The 14,280-nt window shown below is 41.4% G+C and overlaps 3 protein-coding genes across 7 annotated transcripts; 1 reads left to right on the top strand and 2 right to left on the bottom strand.

The window, feature by feature from the left end:
- Positions 1 to 223: 223 nt before the first annotated feature.
- Positions 224 to 4,094, top strand: LOC112461170 (major facilitator superfamily domain-containing protein 6-like). Of its 4 annotated transcripts, none has more exons than XM_025026322.1 (10): positions 224 to 555; positions 1,077 to 1,200; positions 1,289 to 1,644; positions 1,733 to 1,843; positions 1,925 to 2,195; positions 2,272 to 2,465; positions 2,584 to 2,906; positions 3,007 to 3,182; positions 3,268 to 3,462; positions 3,714 to 4,094. In XM_025026322.1, exons 2-9 carry the CDS (start codon positions 1,137 to 1,139, stop codon positions 3,441 to 3,443), a joined length of 1,671 nt encoding a protein of 556 aa, XP_024882090.1. In that variant the 5' UTR covers positions 224 to 555; positions 1,077 to 1,136; the 3' UTR covers positions 3,444 to 3,462; positions 3,714 to 4,094. The 4 variants fall into 4 exon arrangements, with proteins under 4 accessions (XP_024882090.1, XP_024882088.1, XP_024882087.1 ...); XM_025026320.1 differs by having other exon boundaries at positions 225 to 548; positions 3,268 to 3,435; XM_025026319.1 differs by having other exon boundaries at positions 226 to 555; positions 3,268 to 3,435.
- A 429-nt stretch (positions 4,095 to 4,523) lies between these two features.
- On the bottom strand, positions 4,524 to 10,017 carry LOC112461136 (hamartin). Of its 2 annotated transcripts, XM_025026264.1 has the most exons (15): positions 9,911 to 10,017; positions 9,213 to 9,481; positions 8,868 to 9,133; positions 8,331 to 8,558; positions 8,059 to 8,252; positions 7,839 to 7,951; positions 7,518 to 7,756; positions 7,119 to 7,439; positions 6,835 to 7,029; positions 6,477 to 6,753; positions 6,163 to 6,395; positions 5,946 to 6,071; positions 5,633 to 5,869; positions 5,431 to 5,527; positions 4,524 to 5,343 (listed from the first exon to the last, which is right to left on the bottom strand). In XM_025026264.1, exons 2-15 carry the CDS (start codon positions 9,319 to 9,321, stop codon positions 4,820 to 4,822), a joined length of 3,159 nt encoding a protein of 1,052 aa, XP_024882032.1. In that variant the 5' UTR covers positions 9,322 to 9,481; positions 9,911 to 10,017; the 3' UTR covers positions 4,524 to 4,819. The 2 variants fall into 2 exon arrangements, with proteins under 2 accessions (XP_024882032.1, XP_024882031.1); XM_025026263.1 differs by having other exon boundaries at positions 6,477 to 7,029.
- Positions 10,018 to 10,680: 663 nt separating this feature from the next.
- LOC112461152 (U3 small nucleolar RNA-associated protein 6 homolog) lies at positions 10,681 to 14,169 on the bottom strand. The gene is made up of 9 exons (XM_025026294.1): positions 13,980 to 14,169; positions 13,779 to 13,905; positions 13,474 to 13,614; positions 13,196 to 13,386; positions 12,885 to 13,112; positions 12,449 to 12,794; positions 11,982 to 12,149; positions 11,742 to 11,916; positions 10,681 to 11,607 (listed from the first exon to the last, which is right to left on the bottom strand). Exons 1-9 carry the CDS (start codon positions 14,069 to 14,071, stop codon positions 11,276 to 11,278), a joined length of 1,800 nt encoding a protein of 599 aa, XP_024882062.1. The 5' UTR covers positions 14,072 to 14,169; the 3' UTR covers positions 10,681 to 11,275.
- Positions 14,170 to 14,280: the final 111 nt, after the last annotated feature.

The raw sequence follows: 14,280 nt of genomic DNA, 5'->3' as shown, positions 1-14,280 counted from the left end.
CAATTCGAAACCGTCGCGCTGTTGCGCGGCGGAACGGCGGAGGGGCGGAGGGGAAAACTAACGAAAAAAAATACGAGGAACGTGACGCGACTGGCGACATGTGCGCGTGTCCGCCGCGTGTTCGAACGTGCCGTAAATTGAGCGAAACGCGACGCGACGTTTCGTCGGTCTCGTGGTCTCGCAGCTCGTAGCCGCGTCAGGAAACCAGGCCAACAAGGTTGCGAGTCGACGGGCTCGCCGCGAGGAATCCTCCGTTGCATAACGGACTGACGGAGCGGGAAGAGAAAGAGAGAGAGGGAGACGAAGAGAAAAAGAGATTACGCTCGGCGAAGCGCTGAGCGGCCGACTATCTGTGATTCACGCGATATCGTCAAGTGCTCCCCAGGCGAGACACAAGAGGATCGGCTCGGGACGACTCGTTAGCCTAACCTGCGAGCGAAGTGCAAAGGCTCCCCGGTGCCCCGCGTGTGCGATCTTGGTTATAAGCGTCGCGCGGGATGGTGCGCGATCCCGGAGCGCTGATCTAGCCCGCGGGATTCGCGTCCAAGGTCCAAGGTACGAGTCCCGTTCTCAGTTCTCACGCAGGCAAGGATCGTTCGCGGGTGACAACGGGCGCGAATCAGTCACCAAGAGTTTTCTTCGCCTTCGTTGCGGCTCCTCTCGCGTGCCGCGGTTCGTCAGAGTGACTTTGATCGAACTCCGATTAGCTTTTGATCAACGATGTAGTTCGACCGTCGTTGAGCTAGAAATTTTCCAGTGAGCAATTCTCGACGATACGTCGTCCTTGATCTATAATCTTCCTTTCCACGTGTCGAACGACGGGGGATTAATTAGTCTATCTGTGTTAATGAGGTAGTACAAGTATTGCTTGGTAAGCTTAATGACTGATTAAGTTGATCGGAGTTTGCTCACCCTCGAGCCCTATGGGTGAGAAAAGTGACGTCGTCGATCGCGAAAATAAAGGAAATGTTATTGCAAAGATCAAGAATAATTCTGCATAAAGATATCTGCTCTCTAATATCGTTTAAAGATGTGTCGTGTGATGTATAATGTTATAACTTGTTCTTTTGTTGTAGATATTAAAGCTGCACAAGTTAGAGATACCAAAACTGGTCGATTGACCGCACATTTGAATCATGTTGCAAAGCGTGAATAAGGAACTGGCCCCCATAAAGTCACATTATTTCCTTTACAATGCTGGTAAGTCCAATCAAGACTCTGCCTCTTCGACAGAGCTGTTGCAAAAAGCTGAATCCTCACGCGTTCATTGCGCTTATTCTGTTCGCAGCGACGGGACCAATGGTGCAGTTTTTGCCCACGATCGGAAAGCAATTGGGCTTCTCTGCGACGATAGTCGGCACAATATACACAGTACTACCGATTTCCGGTCTGATTGCGAAGCCGCTGTTCGGCAGTCTGGCTGACAAATTCAAATTGCATAAAACCTTCTTCTTGATATTCGAAGCTATATTGACAATAGCGTTCTTCTCCATTTATTTTATTCCCGACATGGACAGGAGCGCAAGTGTCGCTCTTATCTGCGATAATGATGTGGCGTACTTAGAGATTTGTCCAAAAATAGAGTTCTCAAAGAAAGCGTTGAGCAACGTAATATTAGAAGTTCACTCTAACGCAGCCTGCCAGGTGCGTATAAATGCGTTATTTTCTCGATCGCACGTATTATTCCTTCCGTTAATAATAACTAATGTAAACGTAATATTCATGTTCATAGTTAACTTGCAAAGGAGCACCACACGGTTTCTTAGAACTGTCTGGCAAAAACGTTTCTGTGAACAGCACGTTCGAGTTTGGTGCAGGATTCGATGTGTATCAAGATTTACTTGTAAGAAACTTACATAATCTTTTTTTTATCCGCCTTACTCGTGAGAATAACATCGATTCTATTGTGAGAAATAATTTGCAGACGAAAGACTGCGTAGACGTAAGGCTGCGCACGTTTCTCGATGGCACCGCGCATGTTCCGGTATGCGGGGGCCAGCTAAGGACTTCGTGCACGGCAACTTGCCGGAACAACAGTGCGTTTAATCATCTTCTGCAGGAGGCTAAGGATTCGCAAAGCGATATCAGCCATTCTACGTATCAGTTCCACATATTTTTATGGGCGGCCATTATTAGTTGGATTGGAATGGCTGTTGTAGTTAGCATAGCCGATGCTATCTGCTTCGATCTCCTTGGTTCGTATTAAGCACTGTTGCACAGATGACGTTGTTATTAAACTACAGCTACTTCGAGACGTTTTACATATTTCAGGTCATGAAAGAAGGAACGATTACGGGAAACAGAAGATGTGGGGCAGCATCGGTTTCGGTATTTTTGGCATAAGCGCAGGCTACCTGATAGACCTTTCCAGCAAGGGACAATACGACAAAGATTATACTTGTATATTTTATATTATGCTAGTGGCCATGGTCGCCGACATTGTGGTATCTGCAACATTAAAAAAGGTACAAAAGAAGCTCTCAAGTGTTGTATAACTGAGACTAAGATAGTACAGAAGTTTGATGCTTCTTGTTTATCGAGAGAATCCAAAAATTGGCAGGTAATGGGGCAGTATCGTTACAGAAAAATCCAGAATGCTCTGTGGACGAGCCGTCGCTATTTCGAGAGCTATTAAGCGTTTTCAAAGAAGGAAGAGTATTGGTATTTGCCTGGTGGTGCATAGGCGCCGGGATGTGTACAGGAGTCATTTGGAACTTTCTGTTCTGGTACAGCGAGGACCTGGCAGCCAGCTCTCATGTCACGTGGAGTAAAACCCTGCAGGGTCTGATGACCGGTGTTCAATGTTTCCTTGGAGAATTACCCTTCAACTTCGTATCGGGCAGCGTGCTGAAAAAACTCGGCCATGTTAACGTCATGAGTCTCGTACTGCTGATCTATGCAATTAGGTGAGCAATTAGGTTTTTACATTCTATTTTTCTACTCTCATTGTGTGTGAATGCATAGTTTTATTTGTACGTTGCTAAAAATAATGATTTAATCCCGCAGATTTATGGCATACAGCATTATATCGAATGCCTGGCTGTTTTTAATTCTTGAATTGCTTCACGGACCTTCGTTCGGTCTGTGTTGGCCTACGATGGTATCCTATGGTGATAAAGTGACACCATCCGGTACGAAAGCCACTATGCAAGGATTCATCGGTGCTGTTTTCGAGGGAATTGGTTAGTTATTAGAGTTTGATATTGTACAGGATCGTTCATATCTTTTAATTCGTCCCATAAATTTTTTATTTATTATCCATTTCAGGAGTGGCAAGTGGTAGCTTTATATGTGGTTGGTTAATGGATTCTTATGGAGGTGTTACAGCAATGAGAACTTTTTCAGTGGGTGCTCTTTTATGGTTAAGCGTCTTCTGGTTGGTGGAACTGTTACTAAGGAAGTTGAAAGCCTACCCGTTATACCGAGGCCATAATCGTGAGTAACGATTATGTGGATATATAAGTAATAAGGCAAAAGGCACTATTTTTGTTTAAATCGTAATTAAAATATCACGCTCAGAAATCATTTCATCATATACTCGAATCTATCGAAGTTTATTGTTGTCGCTTAGTAAAGTTTACGTTAAAATTAAGATTGCATGTTTTGGAATATCCTGTTGCACGAATTTGCTTTTTAATTTGCACTTTAAGCTCTGTTTCTTGCATATTTAATGAAATAATTAATAATCTATATTCCTACTGGTTCTTTTTCAGATCTAGCGAATTATGCCAATCCAGATGACGCTATTCTTATGACGATAAGTCAAGAATTACAAACTTACTAGTAGAACAATTTTATAATATAATTCTAAAATTTATCAATGCATTCCTCATTGATAAATCAATGCAAGTTTTATCGCACGATTGAAATTGAACAAAGTTAATTTTTCACCGCCTTTAGAAAGGTGGAAAGGAAATGGTTATTTCTCATCGTGATATTTTGGGAGTTTCCCGGCAAGTGACACAAGTTGACACAAGTGTCGTTCCGTCTTTATTACTCATTACCAAAAAAGTAACGACATTTGTGTCGACTTGTGTCGCTTGCCGGAAAGCTCCCTTTATCTTTTTATAATATTTGAACGAAATTCAGTATTATGTCATATGTATATGTGTATAAAAATGTAAATTATATCGCATCATTGTCATCGTAATACATAATATATACTTTTTTAGAACTACTTTCTTGTTTATACTTACCTTCGAGTTTTCATGCACGGATAATAATCACAGAAATGTCATTTTATAGGAATATATTACTAGGCGTGTATATATGCACAAAATATTTAGATGAAAAACAGCGAATTATGAAATTTAATGCGTCACGTGAAAAATCAGATATCTTGAACTTCGAAATTACTGACGCTTAAAAACACTTAATAATTTCAACATTCTTAAATTATTACCTTCGTCAAGAGGTTTAATAATCTTGAAATCTTAAAATATTATTATGTGAAACAAGAAATAAAATATTAAGAGATATTAACCGAGATAATACGTGTCGAGCCCAGGATTAAAATTATCAAGTTGGTCAGCAAAATATCTCAACCATTTATTCACTGTGAATCCATTTTTCCAAGATATACCAACACTAACAAACATAGCATGCCTGTTCGATCGCAATCAGTCGATTAGCACAACTTCCTTACGAATCTCGTCTACTCTATCGATAAAAAGCTACAAATAACTTTCTTTCCATTCATACCGCGACACTAAGTAATGATCGCGGCGCATTCGCATCGTATAATCTTCGATAATAATTCCGTATATCGTCTGTCGGCGACATACGGGAGACTCGCGGCGCAATAAACATTTCCGTGGCGTTAATCTTGTTTCGGCGTCGATGATCGTTGAGTGACGGAGCGTGACGGTGAGGTGGTTTGACTGCTACTCGGTATAGGTTCTATCATAGCTTGCAGATTGGGGATCTCGCCCGTCGCGGTGTCGCAACAATCATTCATTATGATACCGGCGCCCGGATGGATAAATGCGAGGCTACCCTCGCTGGACGAAGCTAAGCTGGTCGAGAGAGGCGGAGATCGTTCCTTAGGCGATGCCGAGGAAGCGGGATTACCCATGGGCGAGGTATTGGAGTACGTCGCGGTCTCCAGTTTACCGTGAAGCTCGAGTATACGACCTTCTAAAAGAAGATTGATCTCCACTTGCGCCCGATACTTGGATTCGACGGCCTCCAATTCGGACGCGTGTTGCTCCTTCGTCTCTTGCAGGAGCCGTTGCAGATTCACTAGTTGCGTCTCCTTGCGCGCATCCTTATTTTCTAACTCGCCCAATCGTGCCTTCACGGCTTCCAAATGTGACGATCGTGATTCCAACTGTCGCCGAATATCTGCAAAAGGATTTCAATAATATTCGTAATTTGCATTTAACGCAAAGAACATCCATTCTCAAGTTTGTTTGTCTTTTGGATGCTTACTGTTTAACTCTTCTGTACATGATTTCTGAATTTGCGCCGTTTCTTGCTTGGTTGTCGGTGAGAAAGTACTTGTGTTTTCTTCTAATTTTAATTGCGCCTGCAGGAGAAAGATACATACGCAATTATTTCCAGATAATTTCTCCAGTATAAATTTTCGTTATCTAAGCTTGTTAACGTGATTTCTTAATTTGAAATATATTACCTCTCCTAAAAGCACAAATTTCTTTTGCATAGTATCCACAATGCATTCCAGTTCTTTGCCACGGTCCGCAGCTTTTAATGCCGTTTTAAGCTGATGTCCCGCATTGAAAAGTTCTGCCTCGACAGAACGAAGTTGTTGCTGCGCTTCAGCCGTCTTTTTTTGTTCGTTTTTCAATTCCAATTCTAGTATCTCTAAACGATCTTTGAACGCGTGACTTTGTCGTTGCTCTTCGACGCACTATACATGTAATGAACGATTATTAGTCTTCCAATATATATTTTTTTCTGTATATTTTCAAAAATGAAGTAAATACTTTAGTTTGCCAATGATGCATAGCTTCTTTGTATTGTTCCTCAGCTTGATTCGCTTCCTTTTTATTATGCTCCAATTGCGCTCTCAATTCTTCCACCTCTCTTTCGATCATTTTTAAACGTTCAGTCTGTAAGACAAACATCGAACAAAAATGTCAAGTCTCTATCTCAAGTCATATAAAAATTTAATAAATATTGTTTATAAGAATGTGAACGGACCAAAGCGAGATTATGCTCTTGTGAAGCCCGCGAATCTCGCAGTTTACCGAGCAGACGCCGATTACGCTCAGCATGGACTTCCCGTCGCTGTCGCTCGAATTGTAGTTGCATTTGCATAAGTTGAAGTGATTGATTATTAGCGCAAGTGGGATCCACACCATCGTCTTCCCCCCCGTCTTCTTCCGCATCCTCCTCCCCTTTCTTCTTTTGTTTCTGCCTGGTACCATTTGGTCCTGTAAAAAGATAGTATTTCACTCTTCACTTGCCAGATACCTGCTATTACAATTATTATATACAGATTACTTCATATTTACTCGTTTTACTAGAGAAACTATTCGTTTTTGTGCAAGCCTCGATATACTGATCGAGCATGCTGATTGGCGACATTCTTGAATCAGAACTTTCTTGACTACAGTTTTGGCTGTTCTGATCTAACATTCCTAACAACAGATGCTCATATGGATATAGATCGCAAGTTTGACTGCCCGTATCCTCGTGTCTCTTCGCTCCCATTAACGCTTGATCTGTCACGTCCTCGCTATAACATTTCTTCTGTATTTTCATGTCCGGACACGATCTGGAGTGTCGAATCTGTATCAAGCATATAAACGTTGATTTCTTTTTTTGTTCCTGCTGGTAGTGCAAAATATTATAAGTTCTTCGATACTTCACTTTGTGCGTTTCGTTTGAATTTGAATCTTCTATTGGGAAATGACATTGAGAATACAGTCGAAGCTGATAAATTTTTGTTGATAAATCGGACAGAGTGCCGTACGTGCTCCTCTCATTTCGTCCCTCAGATTGCGCTTCGACATACTTTGACATTTCGACCGCTCCATTTCCGTGCGAACTGACAATCTCCAACACCTATAATAATTTTACAAAATATTATTACACACACAATATTAAGTCTGTATTTATTCAACACACAGGATCTATTACTAAATTACTCAAACCTCTTGATCCTCCTGCCAAGAATCGTTCTTCCCGTTTTGACTTACAGCCATTTCTAAGAGCCTCCCATTCTCCTCGCTATTACTCAATGATTTTTGCGACTGAAGAACATTTTGCCTGTCTGTCATAATTTTATTTAGTCTATTCGAGAGAAATCCATGTGTGTTCGCTGCAACGTCTGCGCTTTTTACTCCGGAAACAGAAGAGGGATTTACAGGAGTTGGCGTTGAGGGCCGAGAAGATGTACCGTTGCCCAAAGCGTTTAAAGCACGCACCGCGCTAGATCCCAGAGGCGTTTGTCTCGTTGATAATTTTCGCAAATCCTACGAGAAATATATACTTTCGAACGTGGAAAGAATAATTTTAGAATAATTTTACTTTTATGTCGTTACGTGTTATACCTTAACGGGAGTTGTTTCGGGGGTAGCTTCTATAGCAGCTTCAGGCGGGGAAGTACCGCTTCTATTGTTATTAGGCGTTGGCGGGGCAGAGCGTGGCTCGAGAGAGGCAGTTTGCGCCGGACTATGCGGTGGTACTGTCATGCTCGGTGACCAGAACGTATCATCTTCCCCATTACTGATCTCCGTGGTCGTTACTCCCCCGCAAATGTTTATCGGCGCACACGTGATGGAAGATTGATCTGTGTCATAAATTAAGCATCATTTTCTACCACATTCTTCGGCAAGAGCAGATGTAGGTATGAAGATGGTAATAATGCTGACCTAGAGGCGGAGTGCACCGAGAGTTAACTACTCCTAAAATTTCTTCCCGACATTTGTCTAACGTAAAACGGCCACATTCTATCACAATATCGTGATGTTCCATCTTTTTCCACCTACGGCGCAACAAAGAGAGGCAACAGTAATTTAAACAACGCTGCACGTAACGTAAAATAAATTATTTTGTATATAGCATATACGTGTATACGTGCGTATTATATACCTAGTGGCTGAAATTTCTGCATCCTTAGATGCTGTGACAAGAGAAGGATGCATACGCACAGAATCCAGCATGGGTCTAATAGTATGAGTAAACGTAGCCAATTGATCACGCTGAACGTACTGTTGCTTCAGGTATGATATAAAATTGCAAGGATACATCGCGTACAGTCTTTGAAATAAGCCGTATAATCCTACCTATAACGGTGGCATGGTAAGTGGTTTATGTTAACGTTACGACACACTATTCGTAAAATGATCGTAAAACCGTTTCACCTGCAAATGTATGAGGTACAAATGGTCCTTGTCGATGACATTTGGTGCTGTGGTCGAAGTAAAAGAAGGAGAAAGTAAGGACGATTGATGATGATGATAATAAGAGGCCAAGCGGCCGAATACCTCAAATATTTCTGGTAGATATGGCCCTAGAGCAGCAGGTAACATTGGTAACAACATTACTAACAGAAGAAGGGCACTCATAAGTGGTAATATATCTGCCTCCACCTTGAAAAATACAGTCTTGTAAAACTGTATATATACACTCAATCCTTTCCGACATTTATAAAACGTGATTTTTTAAATCAAATGTTATACGTTCTCTAAATGTGAAGCTCTTAATTAACATCAATGATCATTGGCACATGAAAATTATGTATATACAGCATAAATTATATACATTTAAAATAGATCGTGGTCATATTAATACATGCTAAAAGATGCAGAATTGACCAATTAATGAGGAGTTTATGCGTATATATACATAAATAAACATATGGATCGGCGAAGAAGAGGAAACACAGAGAAATATATTACCTTAAGTAATTTGAGTAGATCTCTGAATAAAGCATGACTGGCTAGCTTGTACAACCAAGTAGGCTGACGTCTAGCTATATGCCCGAGCAACGTGAGCGCCTGTATTCTCTGCCTACTATTGCCAGGTTTTGAAAGAATGTCCGACAAACGATCTAACAGATGTTTATCGTGCGGATCTCGTACTCCCGCTAATACTTCCGCTGTCCTCAAGGAGTTCGTAGAGAGATAATAATCGAACAATCCATTCACCAGCCAATTGTCCTTTGCTGCAATTGATCCAAACGCAATTTAAAAACAATCCTACCGCGCCCCACGCAGCGAAAAGTACGTATATGCGTTACTCACTGCATAAGAAATGATCGTGGAATACTTTCTTGATCTCCTCGACCTCCCCGAGCTTATTCGACTCCAGCAAGTAGAACAGATCGGCGACGCCTGCCGGACCGACGCTCATCTTGACAGCGAGTGGTGGCACGGCTCAAAAGATCCTACTCTCTCATGGTCCTTCGATCAGGCGGTGGAAGCAGAAATCGGTTCGGCAACGTCGCTCTGAGCCATCCGTCGTCTGTCACGCAAGACAGGCATTGTCTGGAGCGACGGGGATGCCAAGGTACCTGCGGGAGGGAGAAAATACACCGTGAGAGGCGAATCGCGGAGAATCGAAGGAGAACAACCGAGTAGCTATCTACGGTAGGAGCAACGTCTACCAGGGGAATAGCCGATCGCGGGATTCGATTTGAGCGACACGTCGCCGTCGGCTCGACCGTTCCGCGCGAGAACGGCACGCCGCGACAGGGTCGCGCGACCATCCGCGCGAACTGTCAGCGCGCGTACTCCTTTTTTTCCCCCGCTGCACGATCAGCACGATACCCGACGACAGAGGAGAGCCCGTCGGCCCCGCTCCGCGTAACCGCAAAAACTGTCAGTCGCCTCGGCGGTCGACCGGTCGCGCGGTAGAGCCGCGCACGCGGGCCACGACGTCGGGCGAACCTCGACGGCGAGACCCCGCCGCGTATCAGGGCGAATCAACCGAAGCAACTCACCCGAATCTCATCGAGCACCTCCACGGCCGAATTCCTGCGAGTTCTATGGCGACAGTGGCGACTGGCGAGCTCGGGTGGTGGGAAAACCTCCATATATCTTCCTCGGCAGGTCTCCTGGGTGCTGCCATCTCGCCGCTGCAATTAACCTCCGTCATTGACTTTCGCGCAGCTAGACGGGATCGTCGCGCGGATCGAACTGCTAATTATCTCAACAAACGAACGCGATAATTATTCGTTCGATCGATAATTCGACTTACAGGATTTATGATTTTTTTTTTTAATTTTTTTTCTCTTGCATCGTTTAAGTTACTTGAATGTTAATAATTAAAGGGTTTGTCCTGCTGTCCCGCAGCATCCGATATCCAATAGAATAGATTTTTCTTTTGGAGACAAGATCGTAGATAGCTGGAATCCCTAGAAGATACGTTCTCCTATTGGACGTCGCGATTAAAAATTCATGCGAAGATTAGACTTTGATTGAACTCCGATTAACTTAACCAGCGATTAATTCAACTGGTAGATTTACTTGAAAAGCAAAATTTCCAGCTATACAAATTTATTTTCTCTAATTTAATTTTTCTCCATATATATATTGCAAATAAAAAATTAATAATTCTACTTATATTAATAAAACAGATGTTGGATGATAAACTAATCGCCGATCAAGTTAATTGGAATTTGATCAAAGCTATTCTTTCAAATCGCAGGGAAAAGTTGAAAAGACTGATCCGAAATAAAAGGAACAATTACAAGGATAATTACAAAGATAATCTCGTTTTAGATCCTCATTATATTTTCGCATTATTTGCTGTATTTAGTATTACGTTACGTTACTTTGTGAATTTAGATAAATTTTTAAAATACATATATAATTTTAGATCTCGAAGAAATGCACTTGTTCAACGTTTTTTGACGTAACGACGTAAAAAGTCAAAATAATTCGACATTCTAGTAAGAACGAATCATTAAAATTAATATTTTCAATGTTAGAGAATCTGTTATTTCGATAAAACAGTTCAATATTTTATTGTAACTTTCGTATACGCGATCTAACGATTAATTTAACATTTTCTAGACAAAACTTGCTCAAATGCGACTAATTTATACGTCAAAAATAATAGCGCTGCCTTCGAAAGTTTCATGGTATAAAAACATAAAATGTCGAACGAGCATATTTCACTTCTCGTCGGTAGATATCAGACACATATTCTAAACATTTATCGAAATTCGATATATTAATCTCTAAATTAATTAATTTACAAAATTAATTAATTTACAAATAACGTGGCAGATTTGCGTGTGATGATACGAGCACGCGATACATATTGTGCTTGATATATGTACAGTGCACGCTTACGATCGGCATCATTTTATGGAATCAGGATTTGTCATCATCTGACTGTAATCTTTTATGAAGGAAGACGTCAATTTGCGATTTAACGTCTTGAATGCCCGCTCGTGGATGTTGCTGACTCTCTTCGCGTCTCCGTGCTTCATCTCGTAGTTCATGTAGTCTATCCAGATGGACGTGTTGTCAGTTCCGAACTGCTGTGTCGCTATTTCATAAGGTCGTCGCACGTGTTCCGGCAGAGTGTCCGGCTGAATGAGCTCCAGCGCGATCATCTTTTCGTGGAATTCCAACGACGCGGGTAGTTGAAGGCAGAGACTGTTGTACGCCTTGCGAGCCGCACGGATGCCTAAGGAGAGACAAAGATAGGGAATAGGTACAGATATCATGGAAAAAGATTCGTCGTATTAATAAAAACATATGCTGCTAAAATTTTAATAATGAACGCAAAATAGGAAAAAAATCAGCTATTAACCTGATTACCTTTCGTTAGAACGAGCCATTCAAGCCACATAGGCTTGATATCTTTGGCGATCAGCGGATGTGACCGCAGAGCCGCTTGAAAACTCTCCTCGGCTTCTTCAGAGCTTTTTATTTGAGCATGCAAGATCCGCATCTTCCACAAAGGTAACGCTTTCTCGCTCAATATCTTTGTCACCTAATTGTCAAAATATCTCAATATTGGTACCATCTAATATATCGGTAGTTTGCAACTTTTATCACCTTTGGAAACATAGCGTACGCTTCCTTCTCCAGGCCACATTGCAGCAAATGATTGAGCCGAGCGTGCCAAATAGCGACGCTGTTCGGTACCGCATCGGTCGCTCCGCGCAGAACTTCGTCCAGCTTTTCCCGCACGTCATCCTTCTTGTCGACACTCAACATATTAATCTACGGAACGCAATAGCCACTTTTATATACTTGCAAGAAAAATAAATGGTTTATTTCTCTTCATTATTGTTTCTAAACATTGTTTTAAAAAAGATTTCGAATTGATAGATATTTTAATTGAAAAGTTCCAAGTGCCTCTCTAACAGTGGAGACATTGCTAAAATAAATACTATTTAAAAAAAAAGGAACATTAATTTAGATGTAAATTATATTCAAATTTAAGCAAGTTTTTGTCTACAATTGTTAAATTTAATTGTTCAAGTATCGATGTTACAGAGAAATGTTGAACACAAACCCACCCAATGCAAATAATGTTCCTCTTTTGTTAATTTTTTCGCCTGATGCGCCTGCATCAGGGCAGTTTTCAGGAGCTTCCTTTTGAAATTCGGCAACGACCGCAGATCACGATTTATCTCTAATAAGCACTCTATGTACAACGACCAGATCTCTTCAGTTTTGATTTTCTTCACGGCAGTCTGGTAGACTTTGTTGCAGTCCGTGATGCGATCTCTCAAAGTGATATTCTCAGCATTCTCCACTTCCATCGGCGTGCCACTGAGGTTTGGCTGCACTAGACCTTGCAACTCGCGACGCGCCATCGTATCCCACATTAAGGGCTCATGAGCGTACTCCCGAATCATGTCACTATGATTAAATTGTATATTTAATTTTAATCACCGCTAGAAATCATTTTTGACAGATTTATAATATTAACATGCACATATATGTATATACCTAACGATTCTTTTCTGCAATTGCTCGATGTTATCATACTCCTTTGTGATATTGAGCAACTCGATTATAAATTTAATATCCTTAATGCGCTCGAAAGCCTGTTGATATATAAAGAACGCCGTTTTCGGAAATGGTATTTCGCTATCGTCTGTCGATACTGAATTGTCTTCCTGGTTCTCGGTATTTTCAGCATTAGGAGCTGTAGCTAAGCGATTGTCCAGTTCGAGTCTATAAGAGAAAATACAAGCGTGCTTTGACCATGTGATTGACAGATTACAGAAAAAAAAAATTATTGATACACTTGTACTCACTTGAAAGCGTCAATGTATAATAACTGAGAGTCAGGATGAATCTGTAAGCCTCTAAGAAGATACTGTCGTGCATTGTGCTTATTCTTGTTCTCCTCCAATTCCCAGCATACCGCTATGTGCCAGCATTTTGGTTTATCTCTGTGCACTTGCAACATTCTGCCTAACATGCGGTCGACATTGCTGTGGAAATGCTGTAGAAACAAATAACAGCCGATCAAGTGCAACTAATTGTAAAACAGCTTCTACAGACAGATGTCTATTTTTTTTTCGCTACTTACCACATGCTTACAGAACTTCATATAAGCAATCCAAAATCGAATATCGTCTTGAAATTTATATATCGCGTCCTTGTACAAGCTATTCATCTTATTAGTTATAGCATAATCAATGGCCAACTTTTTTTGAGTGATACCAAATTTCTAAAAAAAAATAAATATATAATCAAATGGTTTCTCTTATTTAAAAAATATATACCAAGGTAAATACGATTATTTCTACATGTTATATGTAAAATTATGTAAATAATATTTATATTTTACATGTAATAACGTGGCAAAGTTTGGATATGGACGCAGCTACTTACATCCCTCCGTTGCTTGATCAATTTCAGCAGATCCATTTCGTACTGTATGTACCGAAGGTAGTCCTCCTTGCACTTTGTGTGTCGTTGAATGTTATACTCGTATTCTTTGAGCTTTTTGGAGATGTTCCTGAAAATATAATAATAAATGTGCAACATGCACTCGCAAGCGTGCCTCTGCGTACATAACCTAAGTCGGCTCACCGAATCTCGTTTTCTTCAAAGAGCTTGATCCCTTTCATCTCCTCCAGGGCGGGGATCATGTCCTGGCACCGCTTCTCCACGAACTCCGCCATTTCTCGCGAACTTTAGGAGACACTCGGGGCAGATTGATTCAAGAAAAACGCGTGGAAAATAATCTGCGAGGGAACACGAGACGCAGTGACGCAGTTCTGTTTTGACGACGAGCGACAACGTGTTTCACAAACGTCAACAATTACGTTCGAAAACTCGATCCTTTGCGGCCGGGAGACTTGGCGATCGTTGCGTTTTCCAAACCCGGACA

Source organism: Temnothorax curvispinosus, unplaced genomic scaffold (genome assembly GCF_003070985.1).
Source record: "Temnothorax curvispinosus isolate PA1 unplaced genomic scaffold, ASM307098v1 QBEX01011098.1, whole genome shotgun sequence".
Taxonomy (NCBI): domain Eukaryota; kingdom Metazoa; phylum Arthropoda; class Insecta; order Hymenoptera; family Formicidae; genus Temnothorax; species Temnothorax curvispinosus.
This window is presented reverse-complemented; position numbering and strand designations above follow the sequence as displayed.

What these genes read in the sequence shown, in the direction of transcription:
- LOC112461170 (XM_025026320.1), top strand. Translation starts at nt 1,137, where the DNA reads ATGTTGCAAAGCGTGAATAAGGAACTGGCCCCCATAAAGTCACATTAT. An exon ending in CTGCTGATCTATGCAATTAG is followed by an intron (nt 2,907 to 3,006) that starts GTGAGCAATTAG and finishes TTAATCCCGCAG; the next exon opens with ATTTATGGCATACAGCATTA. An exon ending in GTTATACCGAGGCCATAATC is followed by an intron (nt 3,436 to 3,713) that starts GTGAGTAACGAT and finishes GTTCTTTTTCAG; the next exon opens with ATCTAGCGAATTATGCCAAT.
- LOC112461136 (XM_025026263.1), bottom strand. Translation starts at nt 9,321, where the DNA reads ATGAGCGTCGGTCCGGCAGGCGTCGCCGATCTGTTCTACTTGCTGGAG. An exon ending in AAGAGCATAATCTCGCTTTG is followed by an intron (nt 6,072 to 6,162) that starts GTCCGTTCACAT and finishes TTTGTCTTACAG; the next exon opens with ACTGAACGTTTAAAAATGAT. An exon ending in ATGTACAGAAGAGTTAAACA is followed by an intron (nt 5,344 to 5,430) that starts GTAAGCATCCAA and finishes ATCCTTTTGCAG; the next exon opens with ATATTCGGCGACAGTTGGAA.
- LOC112461152 (XM_025026294.1), bottom strand. Translation starts at nt 14,071, where the DNA reads ATGGCGGAGTTCGTGGAGAAGCGGTGCCAGGACATGATCCCCGCCCTG. An exon ending in TGAAGTTCTGTAAGCATGTG is followed by an intron (nt 13,387 to 13,473) that starts GTAAGTAGCGAA and finishes TTGTTTCTACAG; the next exon opens with CATTTCCACAGCAATGTCGA. An exon ending in AGGAACATTATTTGCATTGG is followed by an intron (nt 12,150 to 12,448) that starts GTGGGTTTGTGT and finishes TGCGTTCCGTAG; the next exon opens with ATTAATATGTTGAGTGTCGA.